At 44.5% G+C, this 13,015-nt stretch overlaps 1 protein-coding gene across 3 annotated transcripts in view; it reads left to right on the top strand.

The window, feature by feature from the left end:
• The window catches only part of STK11 (serine/threonine kinase 11), a 46,113-nt gene that overhangs the window by 4,526 nt on the left and 28,572 nt on the right, over positions 1-13,015 (top strand). For 2 of the 3 annotated variants that reach the window (XM_075175343.1, XM_075175341.1), the window contains exons 2-4: positions 7,129-7,212; positions 11,109-11,198; positions 12,468-12,600. In XM_075175343.1, coding sequence (XP_075031444.1) covers positions 7,129-7,212; positions 11,109-11,198; positions 12,468-12,600 — 307 coding nt within the window. Of the gene's footprint in view, positions 1-3,894; positions 4,324-7,128; positions 7,213-11,108; positions 11,199-12,467; positions 12,601-13,015 lie in introns of those variants that run through there. The other variant, XM_075175342.1, reaches the window with a different exon arrangement.

Raw genomic sequence — 13,015 nt, forward strand, 5'->3', positions numbered from 1 at the left:
CCTTGGGTAATTACATGAGCAAGTAATATACAGGGAGTAATGACAGCAAGGGAGAGCATAATAGGGATGAGCCGCGGAGGATCGTACAGGTCTGTGCCGTGCTTGGGGACCCTGGATACGTGGGGCTGGTGTTACAACTCGGGGAGCTCTGACTGTTAATGCTATTTTTGTGTTCCTCCTTACCAATCTTTGTGTCCTGCATGTGTGGGCTGGTTGCCCCAGCCCCGTCTCTTGGTGCAGTAACAGAGTTCTGGGGACCTAGAAATTATGACTCAAATATGTTTGAGACTTATTATATAAAACTGAATGATTCTTCTCTACCCCAAAATACTCCAGTTCTGCCCCTGAAAAATGAGCCCTTAAGGGCCTGGTGAGGATGTTGAGGGTTTAGACTCATCAGACACACATTTCCCTAAATCAGTCTAGGGAATCCTTGTTTCTCTTCAGTCACTTTAGAGAAAGATTGGGTGGCTTAGTCAACCAGACAGTACTATGGCTAATTACTGCTTCCAGTTAATACAAAAAATGAGTTTAGTAGGATTGCCAAAAAGATGAAAAAAAATTTGGAAGACTATTTGTCTCTAGCAGCACAAGTTTTATTAAACTGTGTGCTAATAGCCTCACATTTTAATTAAGTGTTTGGGACTTTCTATGCGTATCCCAGGTGTCTTGTACTGTACTTACCACACTCGGTGATTACTTAGATTTGAATATATGCTCATTAGAATTCCTCAGAGGTTTAAAATGTGTAGTAGGCCTGTACTTCGACAATTTGCTCCTTGGGTCTGCAAATCAAGAGACTTGCACCTCAAAACACAGACAGTTCTGCTGAAGGAAGGACTTGTTGCAAGCCGCAGAGGCGTGTGCTTTAGCCGAAGATGGGCTAAAGCTGACTCATCTGATTTCCTGTCCCTCGCTCCCAACCGAAAAGGTCTGCCGTACGTAACCGGGTGGCTCTGTTACTTTCTTTGCTAAGCTGGATATCTGCTTGGGTTCGGTGGTGCAACGTTGGAAACCGTAATCCCTAGAAGGGCGCAGGTAGCTGCGCTGTGGTGGATATAGGGCTTGTAACGTCAGACGTCCCTGCTAGGAGTGTGGTGTGGAGGAAGGCCTGAAACTAGTCAAGAGAAAAAGTAACGCTCCGATCTTCCCCTCCCGTGGCAGCCCCTTGGACTCACACGCACGGTTCTGGAGCAGGGGCCTGCCTGCCTGTTGCTGTGGGAGGCAACGGCTGCTGCAAGGTGGGAGCTGTCAGGGTTCAGATCGCTGTGTTTCATAGCACAGGGTACGTTCTGATCCGCACCTGCAGCGTTTAACATCTCGGCGGGCTTCTGGGCGCACGTAAAGAAAGAAGTGCGGTGACCACAGTGGATGTTTCTGTATCTTGACATGTTGTGGCCCTAGGGGAGGGAGAGGCAGTGGGAACGTGGTGGAGATGCTGTAATGCTCGCAACGTTATTTGGCTGGAGAAGAACTGTTTGGATACTAAAACCTGAAAGGTGCAGGTCAGCACTGGATTCATCAACACAAAAGATGTCAGCTCCTCCCCGTGTCAGATGTACATTCAGATGTGTAAAGCTTAGTTTGAAGAAGGAAATAGTGAAGGGCTCTGCTCAGTCTCTTATCTGAAATATCACTGATGCGAGCTTCTCACGTGGATGAAAATGACAAGTTGCATCCTTGCAAGTGGAGGGCTATTTTTTAGGTGAAATAAGCAGGAAAAAGCTGTTCACAAGCTAAACCTTAAATAAGTTAATCTGCTTTGTGGCATATCGGGGATACTAACTTGTAATTAAAATTTGCTTTGGCTATACAGGATTACAAAATCCATCTAAATAAATACACAGTGTAGTTGTTCAGTTGCGTAAAGACCAAATGAATGATTCCTGAGTCCTTTGTAGCAATTAGCAAGAATGGTGTTAGTGGATTTATGGTACGTGCCAGAACTGGCATATGGAGCTGTTCTCTGTGCACGTCTCCCAGTCCTTCGCTGTGGCACCAGCTCTGCGGTGGAGGTGTGCCAGTTCCTTGTGCCTCGTTCCTCAGGATCACGTGCCGTGGAGAGCTTGAGATGGGCCACGGTTGTGTGCTGAAGGGTGAAGGAGTGGGTGAGGGTAAGCTTCTTCCAGGCTGAAGGCTCTCGCTGCAGACCTGCTGCAAACCCTCATTTCTGACATATGATCTGACCTGGTAGGTAGCATGGAAAAGATTCACCCTCATGTGTCTCCAGTAAAATCCTAAAAGCTTAGGTCTGTGGAGGAACCTTGTCAACCAAAGGAAAGGAATGAATCTTTTGGCTGTACTGCTCATTTTTGTTTAAGCAAGAATGGCTTTGATAAAACTGAGGCTTGAAACAAACTGTAGAAAGAATGCTAAATCTCATGGTGGAGATGTGCTCGTACCAGAATGGTCCAGGGAAGAATGTCGTCTTTCCAGGCTGTCCTTGGCATCTCCAAAATTGTGTGGCAGATGGTACAAGTTGGTAGCTTTGCTGTATACATGGTATTCAGTTCCGAGCAACACCACCACCTCCCTGTTACTTGCCAAAGCAAGGTACCTTGATAGGGATAAGTCTTAATCTGTCAGGATGAGCTTAATGGGTCTGACGGAACCACATAGAAACCTTTGAGTTAGATGATCTTCTCTTTTCTTTTCTCTTCTCTTCTTCCTCCGAGATGGTTATACTTTGAAACAGGCCCCAAACTCTGACAGTCTTGTCACACACTTGAGGGCTTTCTAGTTTGGAAAACTAGGAACAGAATTCCATGATGGAGACTATTCTGGCCACATAATAGTGGTGTTGAGTAGGGTGGGTACAGAAGCGATTACCACATTGCAGAGAGCACAGCCTAGCTCCCTCGCTGGGATTCTCCCTTTCCCTCTGCGTTGGGGAGAGGTCTGATCTCAAAAGCAACTGTTGTGATTTAAATTTCGTGTTAAATTTTAGAAGTAGCAAGGACAGGAGGCAAAGTTGCAGCAGCTTGGAAGGTATCCTGAAAATCTGAGCAGATTCACTAGGCTGGTATGGCAAAGGCAGGAAGCCACCTTGCCTTGGTTAGATGAAAGGCCGCAAACTGTAGGCATGCACATCTCCTTGCCAGTGCTGTCAATTGAAACGCTGTCGTGCAGGCAAATTGCAAAGCAAACAGTGGGCTGGGGTGGCTTTTTTGTTGTTAACTTTGAAAAATGTAAATTTGGGCACCTTCTGATGAAGTCAGCACCTATGTTCACTTGCTCGGTGAAGTTTGAAAACCAAAATGGAATCGGAGGTGACTGTGGTCTGGCTGTCTCTGTTCCTCAGTCATTCTAGAATGCAAGAGTAGCTAAAAATAGAAGTAATCTTTCCTCTGGGAAATGGGCTGCTTGGCCTCTGCCCCAGAGGTGGGTGCACTTCACTGGCATTTTAGATTGGTTCACAAAGTCCTCCTGGGAAAAAAAAAAAATCATTACAGGAATATGAAATATTTATTAGTCCGTTAAAGGTGGCAGGAATTAGTATTTGTGCTTTCAAGCCATATTACAGGGAATAAGCTGTTAGGATCAGGATTTCAAATATGTTCCTAATATTGGAAGCTTGCTTTGCCTTCACAGCAAAGTAGTCTTATTTAAATAAGAATGTGTGTTCGCTCCCTCTCTTGCCGGCTTGGTCTGAGCACTCAGCCCGTCTCCCTTCATTATGCAGAAACTTCTTAGACCTACACTAATGCTGGCTGCAGTTTCTATGCTAATTTAATCCACTTCAGCCTTTTGGTCATTACTATAATTAGAGTGGCTGCATCACTTTGCAAATCTGTCTGCCATTTGAACTAAACACTCTTCTGAGCTTTGCCTTGTTATCCTAGGTTTCTGTTTAGCTATCGTAATTTTTTTTTTAAAGCCATATATAATAAAGGAAGAGTGCCTGGCCTAAACTTTGGTCGTGAAGTAACACTACTGGTCAGGGATCCTTAAAAGATCTTTAAAAGCCTGCTTGCATTCCTGCATCTTATGAGCCTTTCGAAGGAGCAGTTACTGGTTTGTTAATCAGATGTGATGCATCAACACGCCTTTGTACTGGCCACAGCCTGTTATTAGAGGCTGGCTAATTGTGCAGGCAAGGGGTGAGTGGCTTTCTGAGCTCGGTGTGTCATGTGTTTGGGCAGAGGCTCTTGCTTCCGAAGCTGTGCTCTGAATTCCTTGCAATGCTGCTTTCAAGAGTCCTGACTGTTGAAATGTAACCATGCTTCTTAAAGCAACTTACCAAAGGGCAAGAGAAAGAAGCTGGAAAGAAGAGTTTATGTACAGTTTAGCACAAGCCCAGAATCGAGGAACAGAAGAACAAAAGTGAGGAGCAGTATCTGCACTTCCAGACACTGACAGAACCACTCTGACCTGACTGTCCTGATCCTCCTGTTTCTCTTCATAGCTGACATCCAGTGGGATTTTGCAGGCTGAGTTTAATGCAAAAGATACTAAAATGTGGTTTGGAGCACAGTACAAAATCCCAAGAGACAAAGATCAAAACAGCTGATATGAGATGACATACAAGGGTCCATTTTCATAGCCAAGGGAAGATGTCTTCTCACTCAGTTTTACATTATTTATTCTCCACAAACAGAGGATTCAATTCAGATCTCTGAACTGTTCAGTCAAGTTAAGTTAGGACTAAAGTTTGGAAGAAATGAAGTTACTAGCTGGAACTCCTGTTTTCGACTCATTCTTGAGACTAATGTTGCAATTCTTACATTGGTCGCTTCATTTCTGAGTTCTCCTGGAAGTTACAGCTTGAATAAAGGGCATTATGAAACTGCCTTAATAGCTGGCTACTGCGTGTGAGGAATTTGATGCGTCTTCAGGATGATTTCTGTACTAACTTTACTGTAAAGACACTTAAACTGATCGCGCTAATGGACTGGCCAGCTCAGGGGTCTTTGGCCTGCAACCCCGACACCGAACAGCTTGTTGTATGTTGTATTTGGTGGTGCTCAGGGGTGGGCAGCCTGTAGCGGTTAAACTGTGCATGGCTTCCGAGCAGCTCTCGGTGTGGTTCGTGCGGCGGGGAGCAGGGTTGTGTTGCGGTGGGAGGTCTCCAGACAGCTCTCATCGGGAGCGAGGAGGTGAGCCGGAGAGGTGCTGAGGCAGAGTTTGGGGTTGCTGGGACCCAGCCGAGGCCAGCTCTGCAAGGGGCTGATGAGACTGCTGGGGGGCTGGTGTCGTCTCCCATCTGTGAACTTCTCTGGACTTCTTCCGTCCCTCGGCTCTGACATCCATCGCGCTCGTCTCTTGGCCACAGGAAGCTTTTGGTGCAGGGCTTCTCGGGTTGGGAATGTTGGCGACTCGCTGCCCCTTTGGCAACGTTGGCTGTGGGCCCTTTTCTGGCTGCAGACTGCATGCATCATGCAAGATGCGGTGCTGCTGGTAATGCACTTGTCTCTTTTTGCTGGTGAGGCACCTCTCCTGGTTTTTCTGTAGTTTCTACGTTCTGTAGAAAATCGTGTTCTGCTGAACAGATTCATCTTCGGATGAATTTCATGTGGTATAATAAAAAATCAATTTAGTTTCATTTGTTCATGTCTGTAGTAGATTAGCCAGTTTCTGATGTTTTTATGTTTAAATGACTTCTATCCATTCACAAGGTAACAACTATCAGAAGGAATTGCTTGTTAGGTATAAAAACCTTTTTATTTCTTTTTTTTTGGCAAGTAACTAATACTGAAGTTGCTTCCCAACTAAGTAACAGAATTTGTGCTGAAATGGGCTATATAGCGTGTTAACCGCTCTGCCACATTTGGCAGCGGGCACTGCCTGCCTGTGACAACAGGAGCGCACCTAACTGCACGATGCTGCATTACACTGACATCTGTGGGGGTTGTTCCTGGTCACGGTGCTGATTAAAAACATACCCTGAAGTATGAAGGCTGGAAGCCCAAGCAAGTTTATTTCTGCTCTCGTAACTACAGATGACACTTAGGTATAAAGAAGCACGAAGTGCAAACATAAAAGGTTTGTCTTGGAAGTGACTGTCCTAGATACTATGGTAATCACAAATGTAGTGCATCTTGAGGGGTTTAACTGAAGAGACTGATAGTGGGCTAAGCTCCCAACAGTCCAGCATTGTTTGAACAGCTTTAATTGGAGGGAAGCTGGTAAAGCTGCATCTTTGACATGCGGAGCAAATCAGGATAGGCTTTGACTTGCCTGAGCAGTTGACAGGGCAGCGTTTCACTTCCAATTATACCTTTCCTTTAGTCAGCACTGGCTTTAACTGGGAATGGTGAGGCACTCACCCAGGGCCATAGGCAAGGCTGTGAGCTGAGAAGGGGACCGCAGGGGACCCTGTAAACCCCTCTTGTGTGGCTGGCAGGAGGAGGCTTGCTGCACCAGGCCCTCACAAGTCCAATGCCAGCGCTGCTTGTGGAGGCAGGGGGTTTGCAGAGTGTGTCCTCAGGTTGCTTTCTCTTTCCACCCAGCCTGGTGTCTGAGGGTCCAGCAGGATCTCTCCAGGAGTTGTTTTCTGTGGGTTGGCTCAGCATGATGCACTTCTTCTGATCAAGCTTGCCATTGTCTTGTTCCTGCTCACTTTGAATGGGGCTGTTCGGCTGTCAACATCCTACTGTTGACCAGTCAAATAGCTAAAGGGCAGCACTGCACAGATTTTATGGGTAAAACCGGAATACCGCTTACATTGGAGTGCAGAATAAAACTTTGTTAGCAGAAGTAACACAGCCTGTGTTGAAGGGCACCAAAGCATTGGCACGGGGCATTCTTATGACCAATTTCATGTCTGGCACAAAGGTAGGTTGCTCCTTGAGAATAGTTCTCCTGCTGTTATTTACCAACGGACTAAAATTCCTGCCCAGAGAGAACTGACTGGCTGTGTAGTGTTAACTGAAAGGGTACTTGTTTACAGTCCTAGTCAGTGACCTAGTCAGTAAGTATTTTCATGGCCTAACCTTGGACTAACGAATTCAAGAACACACAAGACCTTCTGTCAAACAGCATGCATAGGTATAGTCTTAGGTGAAGCAGCTGGGACTAATACGGTTTGAAGTGTCTTTAAAATCCATGTGATTTAGAAAACATTAATTTCATTCCATAGTAAGGACATAGGCTTTTTAAACATAACTTTTTTCTTTTCTCTTCCTGCAGGGAAATTCAGCTCCTGCGACGATTACGGCACAAAAATGTTATCCAGTTGGTAGATGTATTATACAATGAAGAGAAGCAGAAAATATATCCTTTTTTCACACAGTTGTTAATAAGGTTTGAATTCCCATTGTTCTCTGCTATAGTGCTGAATCATTATAGTTCTGCTTTTGTTAAGGCCCTTTTGAATGTTTCTTAAGCTTAAAATTGCTTTCACTGGTGTTAAACATACTGCATGTCTGGAATACTTTCCATACAAGTACACTTTCTTAAGTTTCCCGGCTTCCCAGTTAGGAAACGAAATATTGTCCCCAGGTTACAGATGCAGGGCTGGGGTAGGGGAGAACTGACCCTCAAATACTGTGTTTTATTGTGTGACCTTCAGCAACTCAGGGATGAAAAAAGCTGCGGATCTGTCATTTCTAACCTCTTGTCCTAGCTGTGGTATATGTTAGTGCTTCTTTTTCCCTGAAGATGGACCTTTTATTGTCTATGCTATGTGAAATCAATTTTTGTAATGCTTTTTCCTTTAAGTCCTTGGCAGTGGTTTAGGTATTTTTTTTCTTTCCCTCAAAAGAAGAAAAAAAATCTACTTGTTTGCTGGCATCCGGATGCCTGCAACTCTCTCTTTCCCTTTGGAGAGTCTGTACTGCTGCAGTGCTGCCTTTCTGCGGGCAGTTGGTGTGCTTTGCTGCTGGTTATCCTTAACAAGATAAGATGAACTCCGGAGCCTGCCCAAGCCTCCTCTGTTTTGTTGTTTGTGTGAAAGTCCCTTGTGATAGTGCTTTGAGTGACCTAAAGCTTGTAACAGACATGAGAGATTAACAGCACCTTGCTCCTGTGAGATCCACAGCTCAGCTTTTTGGGACTAAACTGGTCAGCTCTTGAATCAAGTCGGTGCCTTGTGATCTCAGTGCATCTTTCAGACTTTAACATGTTATTCCACAGTGCACTGTCCCCCCCAGGTACGCACAGATGCTAGCCAGTGTAATTACATGCTTTAACTTGCAAGTGAAGTGGAAGTGAGTAGCTGGATGGTTTCTTAACGAGTCTGCCACTGAGTGCACTTTGACTTGAACCAGTTTGTAAGCTTATTGAGCTGATATCTTGTAGTACATGTTATAAATGGTTGTTTTTATTTTTGACAGTGTTTTCCAAATACTGTCTTCCAATTACAGTACTTTATAAAATGGGTAATTTAATTGTGTGCTTTAATTAGATCAAATACTCTGCCACCAAATCATTAGTATAAAAAAAAGCACAACTTTTTCCTGTGTTTTGTAGCCTTAACAGACCGAAGGGACTGTAATTCAATTACTGTCTATAGAAAGATACCATTTAATTAATGAGAAGCTGGGATGCTGAAGAAGCATGGGGAAAAAGAGCCCGAGAGAGACCTCATGTGTTGGTAACAGGTGATGACAACCGAAAATGGTCATTCAGAAATGTGACCTCTCTAAGCCAGGAGGGATGTTCCTTGCTTTACTTTCTGAACAGTAGTGTTTGAAAAAGAACATTTTGGTTTTTAATACTTTTCCCTTGCAAGTATGGATTAACTTCACTATTTTTATCTTTCTCGGCTTCTACACTCTTAGAAAGTTTGTTTCTATTCCTGCTTATTCTGTGCATGTGAGTGGCAATACCTGGAGAAATGTGGTGTGGTCACTGGGGCTGGGAGTGGGAATTCATCCACGATCATGTTCTTGCTTAACCTTTCTCCATCTTCTCAACGGCACCGCCGGTGCCTGTGCAGCGTGTCCGAGGATGTGGCAGCACAAATGCTTGTGCAGCCGCATGGTAAACAGATCCAGCTGAAAAGTAACTTTCTCTTTTAGGCCGGCTTCTCTGTAGGTCACTTCCCATACTCGTTTCACTGTGTAGTCGTGCAAATGCCTGTATTAGTGCCTTGCAGGAAGCAATGCCAGGTGGAAGTTGAGTGGGGTGTAGCGGAGGGATGTCAACTTCCCCCTTACTAATAAAAAAAGTCCTAATTTCCAGAATGGCCATTGTGGCATTTGAAGTTAGGCCTCTGAAAGAAGGAAGGATTCTGTTCTCACCTGAGTTTTCTGTTGCTGATAGAAGGGAACTGCAGGCTTCAGCCATGTTTATACTTGGGAAGATAGTGTTTTAACAACTTACCTGCCTAGTCAAAGCCTTCAATGATTTTCTTTGGTAAAGAGAAAGCTGTGATGACTGGATTAAAAATATCAACTACATTTAGAATTTAATGGGCTGCTTTGATAACCTGCTGTGGCTGGGAATGCAGAGCTGGTGATGAATGGAGAACTAATCCAGGCAGAAAATAAACCCAGTTCAATAAGCAGCATCCCAGCTGCACCCTCTCTCAGCTTCTGTTACCAGTATGTGCAGTTGTGCGTGGGAGCAGAACCCTATTGATTAGAAGAATTGAGAGCCTCAGTCTTCTTGGGGCGCCTGTAATAGATCTGCTCCAGCCTGAAAGTCTGTACTTTAATCTGGCTGATCAACCAGAGATGGATCAGTTACAAAAGAAGGGGTGAAAAACAATCTGGCAGCAAATGAGACCAAAATCAGGCTGTCCTTTGTAGATGAGAACAAGACCCGGGTTTTGCCTCCCGGGAGCTGGTCTATATAATCTACGGTCAGTATTACTCCCTTGAAGGTGGGAGAGTTGATGTCTTCCCTGTCACTGTGATATTAGTTCATAGATTTCTTCCAGAGTAAGAAACGGTAGGAATGAATTTTGGGAGCTCTTTCTGCTATTCTTGCTTCTACTGATTTACTAGGTGGCATTGTGCCCATCATAAAATCTCACAGTGCTTTAGTGTCCCTCTGAAGAGCAGCTCATATGGGGAACGTAGCACAAATTTAATGAATTTGGACAGTGTTTTGGAGTCCTCGGTAGAACGCGCTACAAAAGGGCAACACAATCTTTAGCACAGATCCCACTTAAAGCGCAGGTCATCTCTTTAGCCTCTCCTGCCTCAAGAGTTAAGATGGCATCCTGGGACATAAGCAACTTATTTTAGGCTTAGGTTAAGAAGGCATCTGCCAGGAATAATTAGAGTGACCAAAGAAATGCTTTGTGTTAATGGAGAACGTGGGCTGCCTGACAGCCATGCTTTTCTCTGCTCTTTATCTTGAAGGTGCACTCCCTTGGCAAAGCCACCAGATGTCTCAGGGTCTGTTCTTGCAAGCCCCTCTCAGCACACAGTCTGCCTTTAAAAGCCCAGGGAGAGGAGGAAAACAGAGGCAATTATTGCTTTAGGCAGTTGTGTAGTTTCCATTGTTTGGTCCCAACATTAAAGCTTAAGGAGATGAAAACTAGAATTTGCTGCAAGGGAACAAGTGCTAAAAAGTGCCACCAGTTCTTGGCATTCTATTGTAACTTTTTTTTATCCATGCAGTTTCAAAAAAGCTTCCCAGCTCTCTCGGGATCCTTTCTCCTGCTACTGAAATATTACCGTGGGGATGGGGGTAAGCAGCAGTTGTTAAACAGTGCATACAGCCGTATCATTTTGAAATGGGAAATGAAGAATAACAAACTTTGGGGAGGGTGATGGGAGCTCACTGTAACGTCAACTGCAGAATAGCCAGGGTATTGGGAGAATATGCTGCAGCCTATGGCTCTTCTGCCAGGGGTTCCCTAACTTCTTGTTGCCGCTTCAGAGTATTATCCTATTTCTGTCATGCTTGTGAGATCTCCAACTTAATTTCTGTGGAGTTCACATCCTGTTTCAGGTCTGATCACGGAGTTGCAGCTGGTCGTTAAGCAGAAGAATTTTCTCTTGGGTTCCTTGCCTCCTCCTGTTAGACAGTTGGAGGAAGGTAGCTACCTCAGGAGCTGCGGCACAGCTCAGGCTCTACCTCTGCGGTGTGTGTATACCAGGTAACAGGACTGCCTGGCAGCAGCTCTCCAGTTGCGCTGGAGCGGGGCTGCGGTCCTCACACAGCATTTGCCTGAGAAGTGTTTACCCTTGAAGCTTCCTTAACTCTGCCTTCACGTATATGGTGATGGAGTACTGTGTGTGTGGGATGCAGGAAATGCTGGACAGTGTCCCAGAAAAGAGGTTTCCCGTTTTTCAGGCTCACGGGTAAGTACAGTTTTGTTCCTTAGACTGCATTAGCCTCTCACCACTGAGCTCTCTTGAATTCACGAGCACGTTCTACTCTGTTGCTTAGACTGCTGGCTGCACTTTAAAGAAAAACTGGCTTTGTGTAATAACTGCATCTTTTACATCCGTGGGAAAAATGAAAAACTAATGAAGTGGTGGCAGGGATAGCCCTTAGATTCAGGGACAAAAAGCCATCTTTCTATTGAATTTTCTGTTACTTTTGTTTTCCTTCATGAGATGCATGACAACCCTTCCTGGCCCCTTTCCTACAGCTCTGTTGTTCATCAAAGATGGGTGCAGTGGAGGAATCCATGAGGACTTGCCCTGCCTAAATGGAGGCAAGCCATACAGTTCAGTGTCAGAAAAGAGATTAAAGGTCTTTGGATGGATTAAGGATTGGCAATATCCAGCATGATCTGTTAGCTTGTTTAGTCAGTAGACAGGATAATCTGAAGCCCCTTTCACTCTGCAAACAAAGGAACCTTAGCATTCTGGAAATAAATGCAAGAAGATTGTCATGTATATCAAATCAGTGCAGACCAGCAGATCTGTGATAACTACATATTTTTATGGTCATATTTTCATTTTGTTTAAAAAAGGTGTCTGAGATTACAAATAGCCTAAGTGAAATACAGGCACATTAAGTCAAGTATTATTTCTGGATATTATGAGATCAGACGTGCATGCACAGTTGTTGCCAGGCTGTCAATGCACAATGCTTCCTACGTTACAGTAATGGCCTGCCCGTAGTCTCTGGCCATATCCATGTTACCTTTGCTCAGCCAGTACGCTGTACCAGCAAAACACTCCTTTCTACTGGCTAAAGGCAACTTTTTTCCCCACCCCCTGTTAGAGAAAGCTATGCCACTGAAAGAGCATCTTTTGCTAGCTTAACTTAGCCTAGACTAAAGCAGATGTCAGAACTAACTATTGGGTCTGTGCCAGCATGGTGCTCAGCACTTACAAAATATGCAGACTTGTGAAGAGGGCTTTGGTGTGGAGGAGCCCAGAGTCTGAAGTGGTTAGCCCACTGGTGCAGAGCTCTAGCAGGTAACTTCTGACTTTGTCAGAAGATTGGTACCATTTCGTATACACCACAGTTCAATCTTAGGTTCCTAAGCATCAAATGTAAATGTATTTCTGACTTGTTTCCCATAACAGCACTCTTTGCTTTATGTATTATTAGTCGTTCACATGGTCTTAGTCTATGGAAGTGCTTGACTTTTTTCCTCTTGACTCCTTCTGCAGGTACTTTTGTCAGCTTATAGACGGCTTAGAATACTTGCACAGCCAAGGGATTGTCCACAAGGATATAAAACCGGGGAACCTCCTGCTAACAACCAATGGGACGCTAAAAATATCTGATTTAGGCGTAGCAGAGGTATGTGAGAACTGTGGCGAAGTCAGGAATGTGGGAAGCGTGACATTCTAGATTTAGGTCACCTTTGTGGTGTCAATTGATTTATTGTGCATTTAGGCTTTTGTTCTGTTAAACTTCCAGAGTGCTCTAAAGTGACTCTGAATATTTATTGTAATTGGCAAAACACTTTTGTTAACAGCACAAAACTTCCATCTGGGAAGCACATAGAGGAAGACATCAGTCTTAGACAAACCCAAGTGTGGTGAAATGGCAAAGCTACATAACCTTATCCCTCTTTATTATATGAAGGCTGTCTTAGCTAGTAGTGCAAGCATCATCACTGATGGCATGTAGTTATTGTAGTGGCATGTGCTTATGATATGTAAGTAGATTTTCGGTAGCAGTGTCTTCCCCTTTTTTTCCCCAGGTGAAATTT

The sequence above is a fragment of the Calonectris borealis genome, chromosome 28 (assembly GCF_964195595.1).
Source record: "Calonectris borealis chromosome 28, bCalBor7.hap1.2, whole genome shotgun sequence".
Lineage (NCBI taxonomy): Eukaryota > Metazoa > Chordata > Aves > Procellariiformes > Procellariidae > Calonectris > Calonectris borealis.